At 34.5% G+C, this 18,222-nt stretch overlaps 1 protein-coding gene across 1 annotated transcript in view; it reads left to right on the top strand.

Moving 5' to 3' along the window:
• The window catches only part of LOC148945594 (polyamine-transporting ATPase 13A3-like), a 217,226-nt gene that overhangs the window by 88,051 nt on the left and 110,953 nt on the right, over positions 1 to 18,222 (top strand). Inside the window, exons 13-15 of the mRNA XM_089099558.1 lie at positions 1,259 to 1,366; positions 4,571 to 4,730; positions 13,827 to 14,066. Coding sequence (XP_088955684.1) covers positions 1,259 to 1,366; positions 4,571 to 4,730; positions 13,827 to 14,066 — 508 coding nt within the window. The remainder of the gene's footprint in view (positions 1 to 1,258; positions 1,367 to 4,570; positions 4,731 to 13,826; positions 14,067 to 18,222) is intronic.

Here is an 18,222-nt window from a genome sequence, read left to right as displayed (position 1 = left end):
AAATGTCTTGTTTTATACAGGTGAAATATCTGAATCATTTTAGTTTGTCTTTTTAATTCTACTGGCTATAGTCCCGTTTTTTTCCTTATCTTGAGATTTTTTTTTCTTTCTTTGTTTTTACCAAATTGTCATCCGCACAAAGACCCCAGATTAGTGAGCACCTATTTGTGTACCAATAAGCATATCATAAATATAAAAATAATGAGCATAATATAATCTACGAAGTTGACTAGTTGTGTTTCTCTTATGAATTTTCGTACGCAAAACTTTTTTTCATTTGTCAAATGTCTTTTCAAATGTCATTTTTTCAAAATATCTTGTTTTATACAGGCGAAATATCTGAATCATTTTAGTTTGTCTTTTCCTTCTACTGGCCGTAGTCCCGTTTTTTTTCTTCATTTTGAGATATTTTTTTTATCTCTTTGTTTTTACCAAATTGTCATCCGCACAAAGACCCCAGATTAGTGAGCCCTTATTTGTGTACCAATAAGCATATCATAAATATAAAAATAATGAGCATAATATAATCTACGAAGTTGACTAGTGTGTTTCTCTTATGAATTTTCGTACGCAAAACTTTTTGTCATTTGTCAAATGTCTTGTCAAATGTCATTTTGTCAAAATGTCTTGTTTTATACAGGCGAAATATCTGAATCATTTTAGTTTGTCTTTTCCTTCTACTGGCCGTTGTCCCGTTTATTTTCTTCATCTAGAGATTTTTCTCTCTCTTTGTTTTTGTCATGGCTTCTCAGTTCGGCTTTAGATCTTTCATATGACATTCTGGACTTGATTCGCGCTTATCATAGTCTTAGAATCCCTACAGTCTGATTATATGAGAATTTTATGAGTATTTTGTGGCAAAAATTCCTAGTTTATAACCTTCAATTTGAGCTCATTTTGGTTCAGTACTATTTTCGAAGGGTTTCATATTATTTTGGAAATTTCCATAGATATATTTTCGTACTAATCTTTAATGGTTAAGATGAACTGGAATATTCATTCCTCTACTGAATCAAACATTAAGTGGCCTATACACACTTTCTTTTCTTTTATTTTTTAAGAGTATTTTGAATATCGGTCACTATGAGCTGTAGATCGCTCTTTATTTGTCTGCAGCTACTGCTGCATCCATGATATCAAACTCTTCATGGTAATAAACTGTAAGGAAAGAGAGATTCGTGCACTACAAATTCTCTAAAAAATTCCCAATAATAATACATGCGTCAAATACAGAAAGTAACCTACATTTTATTCACAGGTATTTGAAGCATCTGGATGGACATATGAAGAATCTGAGAGGTCCGATTTTTCAAAGTTCGACATGATGATAAACGCCATAGTTAAAGGGACTCCGCCGGAAAAGACTGTAAGAGCTCTTCCATTCTAGGTTTTTTTTTTCAGTTGAAGCGAAGCCTCTAACCTTGTTTTGTATACTAAATAAGCACGTAAAAATGGGTAGTGACATGAATGAGACTTTTATTAAGGCAGTTAAGATAGTAAGTGACGTTAGTTGTTGGTTTGATGTGGAGATAGGATTTGAGAAGGGTTGTATCCTGTCCCTGTATAAATAGATTATCCTGGCAAACTTTACCTCAAGGAACACGCCCAAAGCTGTGGAAATACTTGTCATCAAATGGGAAGGTAAGACTGACGTGGACTTAGAATATGCAGACTATTTTACTGTCCTAAATGAACATGTTAGCGAAAAGAATGAATTTGTGGAAATTTATAGAGTTCGGGTAGCAGACTTAGCACTGAAAACTAATATTAAAAAGACTTTGTCGCTTAGACTCATAATAATAGGAGGTTGTAAAGGTGGTGTTAGATGTAGGGGAAAAATATCAAGTTTCACTTACCTGAGATGTAGAAATGATAAAAAAATGAGATAGTCAAGGCACAGGGTGTTTTTTTACACCATTAAAGGGGTTAAGAAGAGCAGGAAAATTTTTTTGAGACCAAAAACATTCAAAGCGACGGTAATTACGCTGATTAAGTGCGGTTGTGAATTGACTGTGCTTCAAAGGACTAAGGAAGATTTATTGAGTGAAATCGTCTAAGAATAGTTTTGAGACTTTGATCGGCCCCATACCACAAACCATATGGGGTTGGATCGCACTTTTTAGGGCTATATTTAAAGAAAGGTAAAGATAGATGGGTCATGTTTAACGGATGAAGGATGACAGATTTCTAAAGACTGTACTTTTTGGCCTTCCATATGGACCCCTTTTCAAACCACATTTGTTCGTAATAATCTCCTTAATAGAGATCATCACAGGCTGCAGGTCAAGTAGATGAGTTGTTTTCTATTTATCAAGATAGGAATTCTTAAAACAAACTTTCCCGACAAAATGATAATGATATGAGCATTTCTCAAGCAGCTACACGGCTGAGATAAGTTCAAAAGGGATTATTCATCATATGTGTCTGAAATTCCTAACAAGCATTCTTAAGCTTTTTACGTCCCGCCCTCCTTCTGCTTGCCTTGCCCGCCTTCGGGCAAGGCATTGTTGTTGTCGAATCAAGGACTTTTGCAGATCGTGCGAAAGAGATTGGACCAAAAGTTTTCTCCGATACTTAAAAAAAAAGCTTAGTACATTTTATTGATTTGTCTGTCATCCTGTATTTTATTTGGCTCTCAAATTCTTAGAGTTTTCCATGTTTATCAGGATTCGTTAAATCCCTCTTACTGTTTTTAAACAAAAAGTTAGAAATTGGAGGTTTTATCGTCAATAAATGACCACAAAAAATAAACCAAAATTAAGGCGAATTGACAAAACGAAAATCCCATCAGGCAAGGCATTGTTGTTGTCGAATCGAGGACTTTTGCAGATCGTGCGAAAGAGATTGGACCAAAAGTTTTCTCCGATACTTAAAAAAAAAGCTTAGTACATTTTATTGATTTGTCTGTCATCCTGTATTTTATTTGGCTCTCAAATTCTTAGAGTTTTCCATGTTTATCAGGATTCGTTAAATCCCTCTTACTGTTTTTAAACAAAAAGTTAGAAATTGGAGGTTTTATCGTCAATAAATGACCACAAAAAATAAACCAAAATTAAGGCGAATTGACAAAACGAAAATCCTAAAGAAGAGAGAAACGAGGATAGTCGTTTCTCCCAAATTCAGCTGCACTGACACAGGTTATAACGGTAAAATTCTACTTTAGCTACTTTTGTCTATCTTGGAAAATGGTTAGGTTAGGAAAATGAAATTTTCAGGGATTGATCTACAGGCTAAACTATGTCCCGGGAAGGTATTTTGAAGTGTCTACCTCCACTCCTTCTCCCTCTAGAGGGTCCTGACCTCAGATGACTTTTAAAAATATGTGTGTAATAAAAGTGAAACCTTGCAAAATAAGTCTTCTGCTTAAATGAAGTGCAAAAAAAATATTTTCAGCTTCATAACTTTGCTCAATCCCAATTTATAAGGTTTTAAAGATATGCAAACACATTACCTAAATTTTGAAAAAAAAAATATTGATATGGCTTAAAATTCTACTCGAATAAAAGGAATTGCATTTTCAGAACTAAAGCCAGAGAATAAGAAACTAATAACTGAAAATTAAGGAAAAATATTGTTTTGTCAAAATTTTAATAGATATAGACCTGTCATGTAGGCAAATTTCAGGACCCTCTACAGGGAGAAGGAGTGGAGGTAGGTTCTTCAAAATAACTTCTCGGGACATACTTTAGCCTGTAGAACCATACCTGAAAGTTTCATTTTCCTAACCTAAACTCTTTCCAAGATAGCCAAAAGTAGCTAAAGTAGAATTTTACCGGATATAACATAGATGGCCTTATATCTTAGCTCCTAATAATTAGATGACGTAACTAAGCAGTAATGCATCATATGTGTCTGAATTTCGTAACCTGTATTCTTAAGCTTTGTATGTTCTATTGATTGGTCTGTCGTTTTGTTTCTGATTTGGCTCTCAAAATTTTTTAAGTTTCGATGTTTATCAGAATTCGCAAAATCCCCCTTTCTTTTTTTTTTACAAACAGTTAGAAAATGGAAAACTTATTGACAATAAATTGACTATAAAACAAACAGAAATGTAGAAGAATTGAAGTTTGTTCTTTGGTCACAGGGTCAGACCTTTATGGATCCAAATTTTTTGCAGAAGTCGTCTAATTGAAGTTTAAATGTTTTAATTTAAGTTTGAAGTTCTAATTGAAGTTTAGATGCCTATGAAGTTTAAATGTTTCTTAAATCAGGGATTTCTATTGCTAGTTTTGGTACTCAAGAATATTAAAAAATCAATATAGATATTTTTCATACAGACACCTGGCGATTATCAATGGGAACATTACTTGCGACCGTTTCGCTAGCAAACCATAAGTTAATAGTAAAGTTAATAATATTGTTACTACGAATCTTTTCACTACAATTAATTGTTCATTAGTATCTAGAAGATCAGATCCATCATTGATAACTTAATATTTTTTCGTTATTTTAGGGGGAGGGGTATTGAGGCAAGTATTCCACGTGACTATGGCCTTGAGCATTTGACTTAAGGTATGTACACATTTGAATCTAGAATGAAATAATTTAATCGCTTTTTTCCTCTTTTTAGGGTAACGAAGATCACACTGTAGGAATTGTCAAAATATTTCCGTTTGCGTCATCACTTCAACGAAGCAGTGTTGTCACTAAAGTAATGACCAGTGATTCTTTTGATTTCTACTGCAAAGGTTCTCCTGAAGCAATTATAAAGCTGTGTCAGCCCCCCTCAGGTTTGATTTAAGCTTTATCTTCAGCTATATGTGTAGTGTAGTTGTATGTTGGAGTTTGTCTAGTCAGTAATTTACATTCTGTGATTGTCTATTCAAAATCAAGCCAAAAAAATGTGTTGGGTTGGTCGTGTTAATTCAAAAAGCTGTTTGCGATATATTTTGTAAAACTGAGCCTCTCAGCCTATATTCTTAAACTCAGTGTGTACTCTAGCTTCATTTGATCCATTTCCCCGTATCTTGCTTGATTCTTTGGAAAAAAATCGTAACTGAAAAAAAATCACTATGCGATGAAGAAAAACACTAGATATAGTGACAAATCACTAAAGATGGCACCCTGTATATCTTCCTTGTTTCTCAACATACACAAAATTTACTGAGTTGACCTAGTGTTTACAGGGTCCTATTTCTTTTCTTAGGAAAGGGGTAAAAGGAGAATACGGTACTAGACTCTTTTTTTCTTCTCCCGTACTCTTTTTGTCTGTGCCTATGATATTGTACTTGGAGATAGCAGCTGATTGCACCTCGCTCTTTACATCAAGTATCGAGGAGTCAAATTCGTTTCGTCCAAACTCTCTTTCCATTACTGACCGTTTAAAGTCGCACTAGAGCTCTACGGGGTTGGTCTGTGCTCCCCTGTTGTTGTTTTTTTTTTTTTAACTAACCGGGTGTTGTTTTTTTTGGTACTCCTGAAGATAAAATAAAAAATCAATCTCATTTCTGTCTCTTTTTTTACTCTAAGACTCCCTGCTTAATTGTAATCTAATTCATCACTATTTCACTATCATTTCCCTTACTTTACTACTTATCTACCTTACCTCTTACTCGGCATTCCATAGCTTTCTACCTTTCTAATTCCTCACACGCCTAATTTTTTGTCTCCTAATACATTTTATCTACCTTTTTCCTAAAAACATTTTTTTAAAATCAATTTCCCCATTCATACGATTCTCCATCCATTAATTTACGATACAACAATTTCAAAATTCACATTCTTGCTACCCACGGCGGCAAGGGACTGCTCCCATTCATTAGGCCTGTAACATATAACATTAAAATACAAATTTACAATGCATATACATTTTTTAACTTTAAAATACTTACACTCTTCTTAAAACACTTTTCACTACATTTACATAAACAAAAAAAGCATAGCACTAATTTTTTTTCAATACATCACATTTCTTCATATTCTGCTTTCGCTGGGCCTTGCATTATTGCTTAGCTATAACAATCCTCAAATAAATTTCCAAAAAATCAAACATTTCACAATCCAGGTGAATCGTATCCCCCTCAATACATAAAATAAATTCCACTAACTCAACTCTAACTCTTCAAATCTAAGGCTTCAAATCTAAACTCTATAATCTAAGTCTCAAAAACATTAAATCTAAACTCTATAATTTTTCTTTTAATGGTACAAAATCCTATATTATTTCTATATTCCCAAAAATTATATTCAATCATAAACCGTATTCATTCTAAAGATTCAATTACATTTAAATCTTACCTAATATATGAACTTAAAAATACTAAAACAAATCTTGAAGCTAACTATTATAATCCAAAAATGTTAATTAAACTCTAAAATCAAACACTTAATTAAAACTTCGAAATATTTAGCTTAAATTCTAGTACTATTCCATAAATATTTATTTCCATCTTTTTTTTTAAATACCAAAATTGAAAACTCCCTTTTCTAATCTTCTATCTAAATCTTTACCACAAAATGAGAAAACAAAAATCATATAAATATAAAACCTTAAACCTTTAAACCCTATAATTTTTTATCAACTCTCCTTTTACCTTTTTATTTTTATTTTTAATGACACATCCTTACCCACCAAGACACAAAAAGTATTCCATTCTGTTTCCACACGATTTATCACATCATAATATTCCTTCTGCTTTTCTTTTTGCTTCCGCGTGTAATGAGAAAAATGCGATACTATATACACTATTGTCCTTATATGGGTCTCATCATCTACTTTTAGGTACACAGGTTTATCTAAATTAACTTAATTTTTTTTACCTGTAACACTTGCTATTAAATTCCTCAGCCCTGCTACATTTGTTTCTTGTTTTTCACATTCTAACATTACGTGACATTGCGTTTCTGGTTTTTTCTCGCATAGCTTACGTAGTCCATTACTACCACTCATATTCATCTTTACTTTTGAATCTTCTGTGGGTAACAAATTATTCATAAAGAAGCACAACAGGTTGCAACAGGCAAATTTATAGTGGAAGAAACTGTTTCTTTTTTTTGTAATATTCCTTAAGTTTTTCTTTGTCAACTTTCCCACTTATCTCAAGCGATATTTCTAATATTTCTATTTCATAAATTTTTTCGAATGCTTGATTATATTTTGGAGGATATTTCTTTTCTTTTCTTTTCTATGTTTCATACCAAGCACTTGTTGGTGAATCTGTTTTCCTCATCATTTGTTCCAACATTGGCCTAATGAAAAGTTCTTTCATCTTACATTCCACATGTATGACTTGAAGGCCTGCATGATTTCTTTGTATGAACATATTGTCTGTTTTCAATTTAGGTGGAAACTTTTCATTCTATATGTACTGTTAAATTGCACTCACAATTTGCTTTAGATGTGTCTTTTTGGGTTGTGAAACAAAGGACAGATACCATAAAACTGGGCAAGCATAAGTATTCACATACTGGGCTTTCTGATAAACAGTCAGACCTCTTCCATATCCTTGTCTAATGGCATTTTTGAATTTTGATATCGTATTTGTTCATTTTTCACTTTCCGTTCCGTTCCAACTTCTTTGAAAAAACATATCCAGTATTGTAATTTTGTTCTTTCTCGGAATTCCCTCACACACCTCTTCGGCTTCGTCTCCCAATGATAGCATTTCACTCTTATTTCTATTGAGCTGTAGCTTGAAGATGTCACAATATTCATCTATGCACTGAAGGGCCGCCTTGAAATCATCTTTAGTTTCTGTGCACATTGTCAGACCGTCCACAAAACTGTTCAACTTCATTACCACATTTTCTATTATATTATAATGTTATTTCCTTTTCTAGATATTTAAGTAAAGGGTCAAAACACTGTTCAAAGAGTTAAAGACTCAGCGGGCATCCTTGGCGCACTCCATTTTCTGCTTCAAATTCTCCCGTAACATCGCTATTCACACAGATTACTTGTACTATTTTTTCAATTATCCTGTTCATCCGCTTTATAAATGTCTCGTGGAAAACTTAGTCATTCATGATCCATACTAGAATTTTTTTTCTTATTTTATCGAAGGCCTTTTTAATATCATACCTCTTTATCCTGTACTTTAGTTTCTTTTTTTCCTTTCAACTTCCTGCTTGTATTATTACATCTCTTGTATTAGCCAATACATCTGCTGTTTCCCGGTTTTCTAATGCTCCTCTTTGATTTACACTTAGTATGGATGGTAGCACCTTTTTTAGACGGTTTGCTAATACTTTAGACATAATTCTGTAATCGCAATTTGTGATACAAACTGGCCTCCAGCTGTTGAGGTCTTCAGGGCTACCTTTTTTCGGTATTAATTTCATCATCCCCAAACACTGTATCTCGATATCATCGTTAATTTCTACTACAACTTTCTATATAAACCTTATATGCCCCAGGGCTTAACTTACAACCCTTGCACTGAGGGCTCTGAGGGGGTTGTCATCCTCAGAGACCTAATCTCCAGAACTTTCAACTACGTTGAACACAATAGATATCTCAAAATTTTGATTGGATGTGTTCGAGAAAATGGTTAACAACTATTAAAAAGGGCACTAGCCCTTTCAATTTCCAATTGAATGAGCCCTTTTTGAAGTTTCTACAACATCGGTTTCTATAAAAACCTTTTATGCCCCCAGGCAATAACTTACAGGCCTTGCCCTGAAGACTGTGGGGGGAGTGTCCTGCTCAAAGGTATAATTTCACGAACTTTCAACTTCGTGGAACAAAATGGCTATCTAAAATTTTTGATTGGATGTGTTTTTGGAGATTGTGGGCGTGGAAGGGGTGTTAGTTGCCTTCCAATCACTTTCAACTATCAAAAAGGGCACTAGCCATTCAAATTTTCAATCGAATGAGCCCTTTTTGAAGTTTCTACGACAATGCTTTCTATAAAACCTTATATGCCCCCAGGCCATAACTTACAACCCTTGCCCTGAGGGCTCTAGGTGGGGGGGGGGGTTATCCTCAAAGACCTAATTTCCAGAACTTTTAACTACGTTGAATAAAATGGCTATCTCAAAATTTTGATGTGATTTGTCTGGGAAAATGATGGGTATGAGATGGGGGTTAGTTGCCCTCCAATCATTTTTAACTTTTAAGAAGGGCACTAGCCATTTTAATTTGCAGTCGAACTAGCTTTTTTGAGGTTTCTACGACAACACTTTCTATGAGATCCTTATATGCCCCCAGGGCATTACTTACAGCCCTTGCCCTGAGGGCTGTGGGGAGTGCCATAATTTCTATCTGGAAATCAACTACGTTGAACAAAATGGCTATTAAAAATTTTGATTCGGTGTGTTTCGGGAAATGGTGGGCGTAGAAGGGGTGCTATTTGCTTTCCGATCACTTTCGACTATTAAAAAGGGCACAAGCCACTCCAATATCCATTTGAATGAGCTCTTTTTGAAATTTCTACGACATCTTTTTCGATACAAAGTGCCCTAAAGGAAAAAAATAATAAATAATACATTGTGCCAACATCGTTCTTATATTCCCCCAGGCCATAACTTAAAACCATTTCCCTGAGGGCTGTGGGAGAGTGTCCTCCTCAAAACATAATTTCTATCTGGAAATCAACTACGCTGAAGAAAATGGCTATCTCAAAATTTTGATTGGATGTGACGGGGAAATGGTGGGCGTGGAAGGGGTGTTAGCTGCCTTCCAATTACTTTCGACTATTAAAAAAGGCACTAACCGTTCCAATTTCCAATCGAATGAGCCCTTTTCCAAATTTCTACGACAACTACTTCGATACAAAGTGCCCTGGTATTGAAAAAGAAAACAAAAAATAAATAATACATTGTGCCAACATCATTCTTTACTTAAGCAGCGCTATTGCGCTGCCTATGATTAAAAATATCTGTCAGACGTTCTGCGATTTCTTCGATATGTGTCTTATAAAATTCGTAAGTTATTCCATCGAGTCCTGGTGTTTTATTGTTATTCGTCTCCAGTATAGCTTTCTTTATTTCTTCTTTTGTTAATTTGACCGTCAGTATTTTATTTTTTTTTCCTTTGTCAATTGATTATATTCAATCTTCTGGAACAATTCGTCCACTCTCTCTTTCTCTTTCTTCTTCTGTCTCTCTTGTAAATACATTTCTGTAGAAGGATTTCACTTCTTCCATGATGTCTTCCATTTTCTAAGTTTCCGCATTTTTCTTTTAAACTCTTTTAAGATTAGTTTCTTTTGCTGTTTTTTTCTCTTTGCAAATAAGTATTGTTGTTAGTTGTTCATTCCTTATCTGGTCCTTGAATTTTGCTCTCATTTTGAATTTCGCTCACAATTGGCAATAGCTCCTTAGAGTCCAAACCGATTTTACTGATCTCCGTTTCAAGGCCTTTGAGCCAGGAGGTGCAATGGGGGGCTGGGGGCCAGCTATCCTGTCCTTTCACACACCCTTCCTGCTTAACTTCCCCAAATTTCTCCAAGTACCATTTACAGCTGGGTTGACTCCGGCTGAGCTTGCAGAGACACGCCACTGAACCCCGTTCCAAAACAAGAATCAAACCCCTGCCCTTTGGACAAAGGATTTCAAATCCAGCGCGCCAACCACTTGGCTAGGATTTCTTTCCTTAGGTTTTAAAATACTAAGGACTGTGAAAATCTTTTGGGTTAGGTAAGTGTAACCTTACCCAGCCATATATATATATATATCTTTGAAATTAATAAATAACAAAGATTCAAATTTTTATGAAAAAGACCTCCATTTGAAGCTATGCAGTTTTGAAAATGGATGGCGCGAAATTGAAAGAGAAAAGTAAACTTGGGTAACAAAATCAAAAGCAGTTAAAAACATATACCCAAACAGTGTAAAAAGCTATAGCTTTCCTTTGAAGGTGCATTTTTCTTTAGGGATCAACATATTGTTAATGCTTGAATTTTGACGGACACAATGCGTTGTCAAATGTAACTAATTTGTTTTGATGAGTCAATGTGGCAACACTGACGAAATTCTGATAATACTCTATAAACTTCGTAGTCTTGAAATAACCAATTCGTCCAAGGGCCAAAAGGTATTGTCCCTGGCATCTCAAGACAAGTGGCCCTGTTAAAACTCATCAATTAATGTCCTTACAATTGTCTTGAACATTCCAATAAATTGACAAAGGATACACCAATAATAATAATAAGCCACAAGACATAAAATAAGTCACAAACCAATAATGTAGTCCAATAAACCAACAATGTCTCGTGGCTGTAAATAAGTGTAAATAAGCTGTGTAAGATCTAAATAAGATTACATTTTAGCACAAGATATGTATAAAGCTGTTAAATTGAATCATTTGATGATCCTATTGAATCATTTTGATGAAAAATTAATAGCTCTAGAGATCTGGCAATAGTCAAATAAATTACTAGTTTCAATAGCTAGTATTTCCAACATTAACTGGCTGCCGTCTTTAACTGGCTTACCATCTTTAAGTAAGTCCACAAAAATCACCTACTGATGCTCAGAATACTTAATTTTTACGAGAACTAAGGCCTTTAATCTTCTTCGAGTAGTAAGCTTTTCATGGCAGTAAATAAAAATGTAAAAGAATGTAAATGAGATTACATCTTTGTATAATATAAGATAAAAGTGGTATAAACTTTGCATATAAACTAATAAAAAAACGATACTTGCATGATAACGCCCGTTTATCATGCGCCTGTCGTTAGCGTTTTTCAGCTGAGCGTGAGGCAAGACAAAGAAAAGTGACAGAATAGACGGAAAATATATAATCTGGGGTATATATTTATACAATAGGGGGTGGGGGGTTAAGTATTTGGACAGCTGGAAGTTAGAAAATAATCCTTACTACGTAATATTAAAAAAAAATTTATACCTAATACAATAGGCATACAGATCCACTACACTTAACCCCCCCCCCCCCCCCACTCAATATGCAAATATATAGCCCAAAATTTGTTTCTAAAGTTATTTTTTATCTTACTTTGGTATATTTCATTAGGATTGAGTGTCAGAGAAACATATTAGAAGAACATTAGGCAAGGTGTATTTCATACAAGTACCCTAAAAGCTATTATATGGGATCATTTTGATCATGGTATTTATTTTATTAAAAATCCAGCTCTAGAGATCCAATAACAGTCAAATCATTTACTAGTTGGAACAGTAGAGTGAATATTTTGTATTCACAACACTAACTGGCTGCCACCTAAAATGTTTGTAACACGGGAAGTTCTAAAACTGAATCACTGGAATCCTTAATGCTGGAATTTTTTTTTAAAAGCTTTCTGTCGATGAGATTTAACTTATAAGTTGCAGAAAATATTTAAGTCTCTTTCGATATTGAATATGAAAGAGGTGAAGTAACTGACAAAGCTTTTGGGTACGAATAATCTCAGTGAGGTATATTAGAAAAGTTTTGGTCAAAGTTTTTTTTTTCACTTTTCTATGGTACTGTCACTTTTGTAACATAAAATTGGGGCTTGAACATTCAGTTTCTGTTCTTTTGGATCTTGTCACGATATTATATGAGCTTTATAACTTTGAAGAAGGAAATGCTTCCATGGCCATCCTTCTCTGGAAAACGTAAATTCAGTAGTTCTGATAGATACTCGGACTTGAAATCTCAGCTATAGGGTTCTCTGACATGCTAAAGCTGGTGGTACAATTTAAATCTATATCGCCGGTTTTTGGTTGTTTCTAGGTTTTGCAATTTTTCTTAAGCCAATAGGTTTTCTTAGCAACTTGAAATTAAATGAATTTTAAATATATGGAATCGTCATGAAAAGCATATTCTTTAGATTTATATATTCTTTTCAAAATTTTTGTAGCGTTTTGGTTACTATTAGTAGTTTAGTACAGGTTACAGCTCGTGGGAATCCATGCGAAATGTGAATTGTAGGATTATGGTCTAGTAATACCTGAAACAAAAATACAAATTCTATGTTCGGAACCCTGCCAAAATGAACTTGGTTCCCCTAAAAACGAAACTCTGCCTGTGTCAAATACATGGCACGGAAGCTCTATTTATTCTCTTGAGGTTAAAGGTTTACAATCTTATTTACATTTTACGAGTCCAATAAGAGAGTCATACTCCAGCCATTTACCCGTGCCCCAGCCATTTAAGCATTTGCCTCTCAATTACTTAGACTATCTGTCTTGGCTTTTCTCGGTCTACAATTAGCCATGTCTTGATGCAACCTATGCAACCTATTGCAAAATACTATCATTGCAAAATATAATATTATCAATGAGTTCTGAAATAGTAGTCTCTTATTCAAAATACGTCATATTTTAAACACAATTTTTGTTCAATTTCTTTCTTTCCCTAACCTGTTTACTAATTTGCCCAAACATCGAATGCCATCAATTGTACAATAAGAATTACCGGTAAATTACTGGCTTTGGCAACCGTGTTTTAATGAATCCTTTTATCTCAGCTGTATATAGACTTAAAAAGACCTGCAGTCTGAAGAGTTTCACGAAGCAGTTTTTCACTACACCAAAGTATTTTTATCCAATGAATCGAGTAAAATTGAACTAGTTTTATATCAAGAAAAATTTAAATGTATCTCTAGAATATCTTAAATTTCATTATAACTTTCCCCTGCGAGTTAACTTAAGGTGTCAATTTGAAGTTTAAAAAGAAAATTTAAATTCAAAATTTTTAAATTAAATAAGGGGGAAAATAACCTAGTTTGGTGATCTATGGTGGTTAACCTACCCTTAGATTCGTCGTTAGGGCAGCTGCACATATACTTAGCTAAAAAGGGGAGGAAATCACCTATCTGGTGATTTATGGTGGCAACCTTACCCTAAGAAATTCTATTATGGCGGCTGTTTGTTCACTTAAAAAACAGAGTGGTTAAATATTGGAATGCAACATTCTTTTTCTAAGATCAATTATTTTTCAGTGCCAGCTTATTTTCATAGAAAGTTGGAACACTATACAAAACAAGGTTTTCGTGTCATTGCTTTAGCTCACAGGGAAGTGAAAGCTAGCATTTTGAAAATAGAGAAGCTTCAACGTGAAGAACTAGAAGATAATTTGACTTTCCTCGGTCTGATTATTCTAGAAAATCGGCTGAAAGAAGAAACAGTACCAGCTCTCGAAACACTCAGCGAGGCAGGAATACGTTCTGTAATGATCACAGGTATGTTTTGTATTCATCTTATGCTATGCTGCATCTAAGTAGATCTACTTAATTTTTTAATTAAGTAGATCTACTCGATCTACCTCAACGCCTCGCTCTTTACGCTAAATTTTTTTATTTAAAAAAAATAAAGTTGTGAGACAGAGTTAAACTTCAGCGCAAAGAGCGAGGCGTTGAGGAGGGGACAGCTCCTTTCATATACGGAATAATTTCTGTTCGTTTTAAGTTTTAATGTTGCTCCATACTTTCAGTTAAACCAACTGTTTTTTTTATATTTAATTTCTGAGAGTTTTTGAATTAAGACAGCTTTGATTTGGCTCATCGTACATGAATAATTAAAACGAAATTTGCATATTAATTTTACTTTTTTTTTTGGCTAAATGGCTTTCTCGAAATTTTGTTCTGACGTAACTTACAAATTTACTTACGTAATGAACTTCTATATTCGTATGTTTTTATTACGTATATTAGGGAGTTCGTCCCCTTTCTAATATCTCGCTCTTTACGCTAAAGTTCGACATTTGTTCGAATCAAAAACCCCTGAATAACAAAGGCCGGTTAATTAGAATAGATAGTTCTTTTGAAAGTACTGAAAGAACCTTAGCGTAAAGGGCGATGTATTGACTAGGGGGTGAACCCCCTCATATACGTAGCCTAATAGTTTCTTTTCATTTAAGTTTTAATATTGCTCCTTACTTTCAATTGAAAAAACTTGTTTTTTTATTTAATTTTTGACAGTTTTTTTAAATAAGGCTGAGAAATCCGGCAAACCCCTTCATTGAAATGTCCCTTCTCCCAAGAAAAAATACTCCATGGAAAGATCCTTCCCCGTAATCCCCTCCTCCGAGATATAATATATCCAGTCTTAGTGACTGGATATATTATAAATGGATACATTTATATAAACAATATAAATGTTTTTACTTTCATAACTGTAATAAATCAAATAATATTAACGTTTTGACTACTAAATATCAGCATATGTATATTAAACTGACAATTCATATTCATTTGTATTTTTTTTTTCAGTAAAGTGTAAATTATGTCCTGGCCTTGGGAAGGCATAGCGGTTTTGAGCCCTACTCATGTTAATTTCTGCTCGTTCTGAGTTTGACTCGGTTATTTATTGTAATTTCTGTTTGTTTTAGGTCTCATTTATTTATCAATGCTGATTTGTGGTAGTTTTAGGTTTTGTAGAGTATTTGATTTTATTATTGCTCATTTTTGGTTTAACGGAGTTCTTTACTTTTCCTTGAAAAACTTATTTTGTGGAAAAAGTTTTTTTTAATTAATTTCTGTTCGTTTTATATTGACATAGTCTTTTCAGGGAAAAATAAAATAATTGCTTAAATCTTATCAGTTTTTTTAAGACTTTATAGTTTGACCTGCTATTTGTATGCTGGAAAAAAATGTTCAGCAATTTTTAAAAACATACATCCTTTAAAGAATATGGACACAAATAGTGGTGTTTAATTTAGTTTCATACCTTCTATAGTTGACCTGAAATAGAAAACTTGATACCATTCGCAAAAAAATCTATTTAATTTCTTTGATACATTGGATACACTTACACTATTTTGATTTGGCTAAATTTTAAGAGTAGAAGTTGCCCCGAAAGTTTGAACATAAGAGCAGAAGTAGCCCCGAAAGTTTGAACATAAAACCCTCAATCGTTCTTGGGATACTGCTGAGATGCCTTATTGGGAATTAGTATTAACACTGTGCATTTTGATTTAATCTTAAGGCAACATTTAGTTTCTAAACATAATGGGCAAATGAGAGAGTGGGCGTGGGAGGGCGACTATTGACCCTCAAGTGCCTATAGACCATTAAAAAGGGCATAATCACTTTCTATTTTGAATTGAATTAGCCCTTTTCGAAATTCCTAAGACAACTCCTTCGATTCTGAGTGCCCTGGTTTAAAAAAAAAAAATAATAATAATACATTGTACCCCCTTCGATCTTTACTATAAAAATTTCCAGCCTTCCAATCACTTTCGACAATTAAACAGGCACTAGACCTTTCAATTTCCAATCGAATGAGCCCTTTTTAAGTTTCAACGACAACACTTTCTATAAACACCTTATATGCCCCCAGGTCATAAATTACAACCCTTGCCCTGAGGGCTGTGAGGGGGTTGTAATCCTTAAAGACCTATTTTCGAGAACTTTCAACTACGTTAAACAAAACGTTTATAAAAACCATATATGCCCCAGGGCATAACATACAACCCTTGCCCTGAGGGCTGTGAGGGGGTTGTCATCCTCAAAGACATAATTTCCGGACGTTTCAACTACGTTGAAAAAAATGGTTATCTCAAAATTTTGATTGGATGTGTTTGGGGAAATGGTGGGCGTGAGAGGGGGATTACTTGCCCTCCAATCACCTTCGACTATTAAAAAGGGCACTAGCCGTTTCAATTTCCAATCAAAAAATTCCTTTTTAAGTTTTTACGACAACACTTTCTATAAGAAAAACTTATATGCCCCCAGGGCATAAATTTCAACCCCTGCCCTGAGGGTTGTGGGGGGAGTGTTATCCTCAAAGATGTAATTTCCAGACTTTTTAACAGCGTCGAACAAAATGGCTATCTCAAAATTTTGAATGGATGTGTTTGGGGAAATGGTGGGTGTGAGAGGTGTGTTAGTTCTCCTCCAATCACTTTCGACTATTAAAACGGGCACAAGCCCTTCTAATTTCCAATTAAATCAGCTGTTTTTGATGTTTCTACAACATCAATATCTATAAAAACCTTATATATCCCCAGGGCATAACTTACAACCCTTGTCCCAGATAATTTCTTAAACCACATGGGCCTGACAACACATACACAATGAAAAACGACAAAACATGGGGTTTTTATATGCCAAATTAAGAGACTGTAAATGTTGGCCTCGCGATCTATTCGCGGATTTTTTTCCGTATCGAGCGTGTGCCTCTAACATAACCCGGGTGGGTCGTTTAACCCTTGTCCCGAGGGCTCTGAGAGGGGCATCATCCTCAAAAACCTAATTTCTAAAACTTTTAACTGCGTTGAACAAAATAGATATCTAAAAATTTTAATTGGATGTGTTTGGGGAAAAGCTGGGCTTGAGAGGGGGGTTAGTTGCCTTCCAATCATTTTCGACTATTAATAATGGTAATAGACCTTTGAATTTCCAATCGAATGAGCCCTTTTAGTAGAAGTGACCCTATTGATCGTGACACCCACCCCTGCTGCAATCTACAATTTAGTTTAATGCCGACGGGACATAATTTATTCAAGGATTATCGATCGAGTCTAATGTGGGTGTGTCAAGGTCAATCGATCTGTTGTTGTTGTTGTTTGGCCACGTGCGAATGACATGAGGGGTGATTTACATAATCGATGGGGGACATAATTTATTCAAGGATTATCGATCGAGTCTAATGGGGGTCAAGGTCAATCGATCTGTTGTTGTTTGGCCACGTGTAATGGCATGAGGGGTGATTTACATAATCGCTCAGGGAATTATTGATTTATGACACTGTGGGGTGATTTACATAATCGCTAGGGGAAATTATTGATTTACGATGGGGGAATTATGAAACAAACATGGCTTCATTGTTGTTTGGTTAGCTTAACCTGTGAACTTGATTTACATAATCGGCGGGGAAATTGATGATTCACGATGGGGGAATTAAGAAACAAACATGACTTCATTATTGTTTGGTTAACCTAACCTGTGAACTTGATTTACATAATCGGCGGGGAAATTGATGATTCACGAAGAGGGAATTAAGAAACATTAAGGCTTCTTTAATCTGTGATTTACATAATCGCTAGGGGAAATTATTGATTCACGATGGAGGAATTATGAAACAAACATGGCTTCTTTGTTGTTTGGTTAGCTTAACCTGAGAAATTGATTTACATAATCGGCGGGGAAATTATTGATTCACGAAGGGGAGAATTAAGAAACATTAAGGCTTCTGAAATTGATTTACATAATCGCTAGGGAAAATTATTGATTCACGAAGGGGAGAATTAAGAAACATTAAGGCTTCTTTAATCTTAGGTCTGAGGGATAAACGTTCATTAGGACAGAGAGAAAAATTAATATTCTATTTTTAAATAGGGCTTCATTGATCTTTAGTGTCAGGAATTATAATTGACATCACTTGTTATCTTGGAAT

The sequence above is a fragment of the Artemia sp. Qi Xiang Cuo genome, chromosome 13 (assembly GCF_049724085.1).
Source record: "Artemia sp. Qi Xiang Cuo chromosome 13, ASM4972408v1, whole genome shotgun sequence".
In the NCBI taxonomy this organism is placed as follows: Eukaryota; Metazoa; Arthropoda; class Branchiopoda; order Anostraca; family Artemiidae; genus Artemia; species Artemia sp. Qi Xiang Cuo.
Note: the sequence above shows the minus strand (reverse complement) of the source record. Positions and strands in the feature narration are given on the sequence as shown.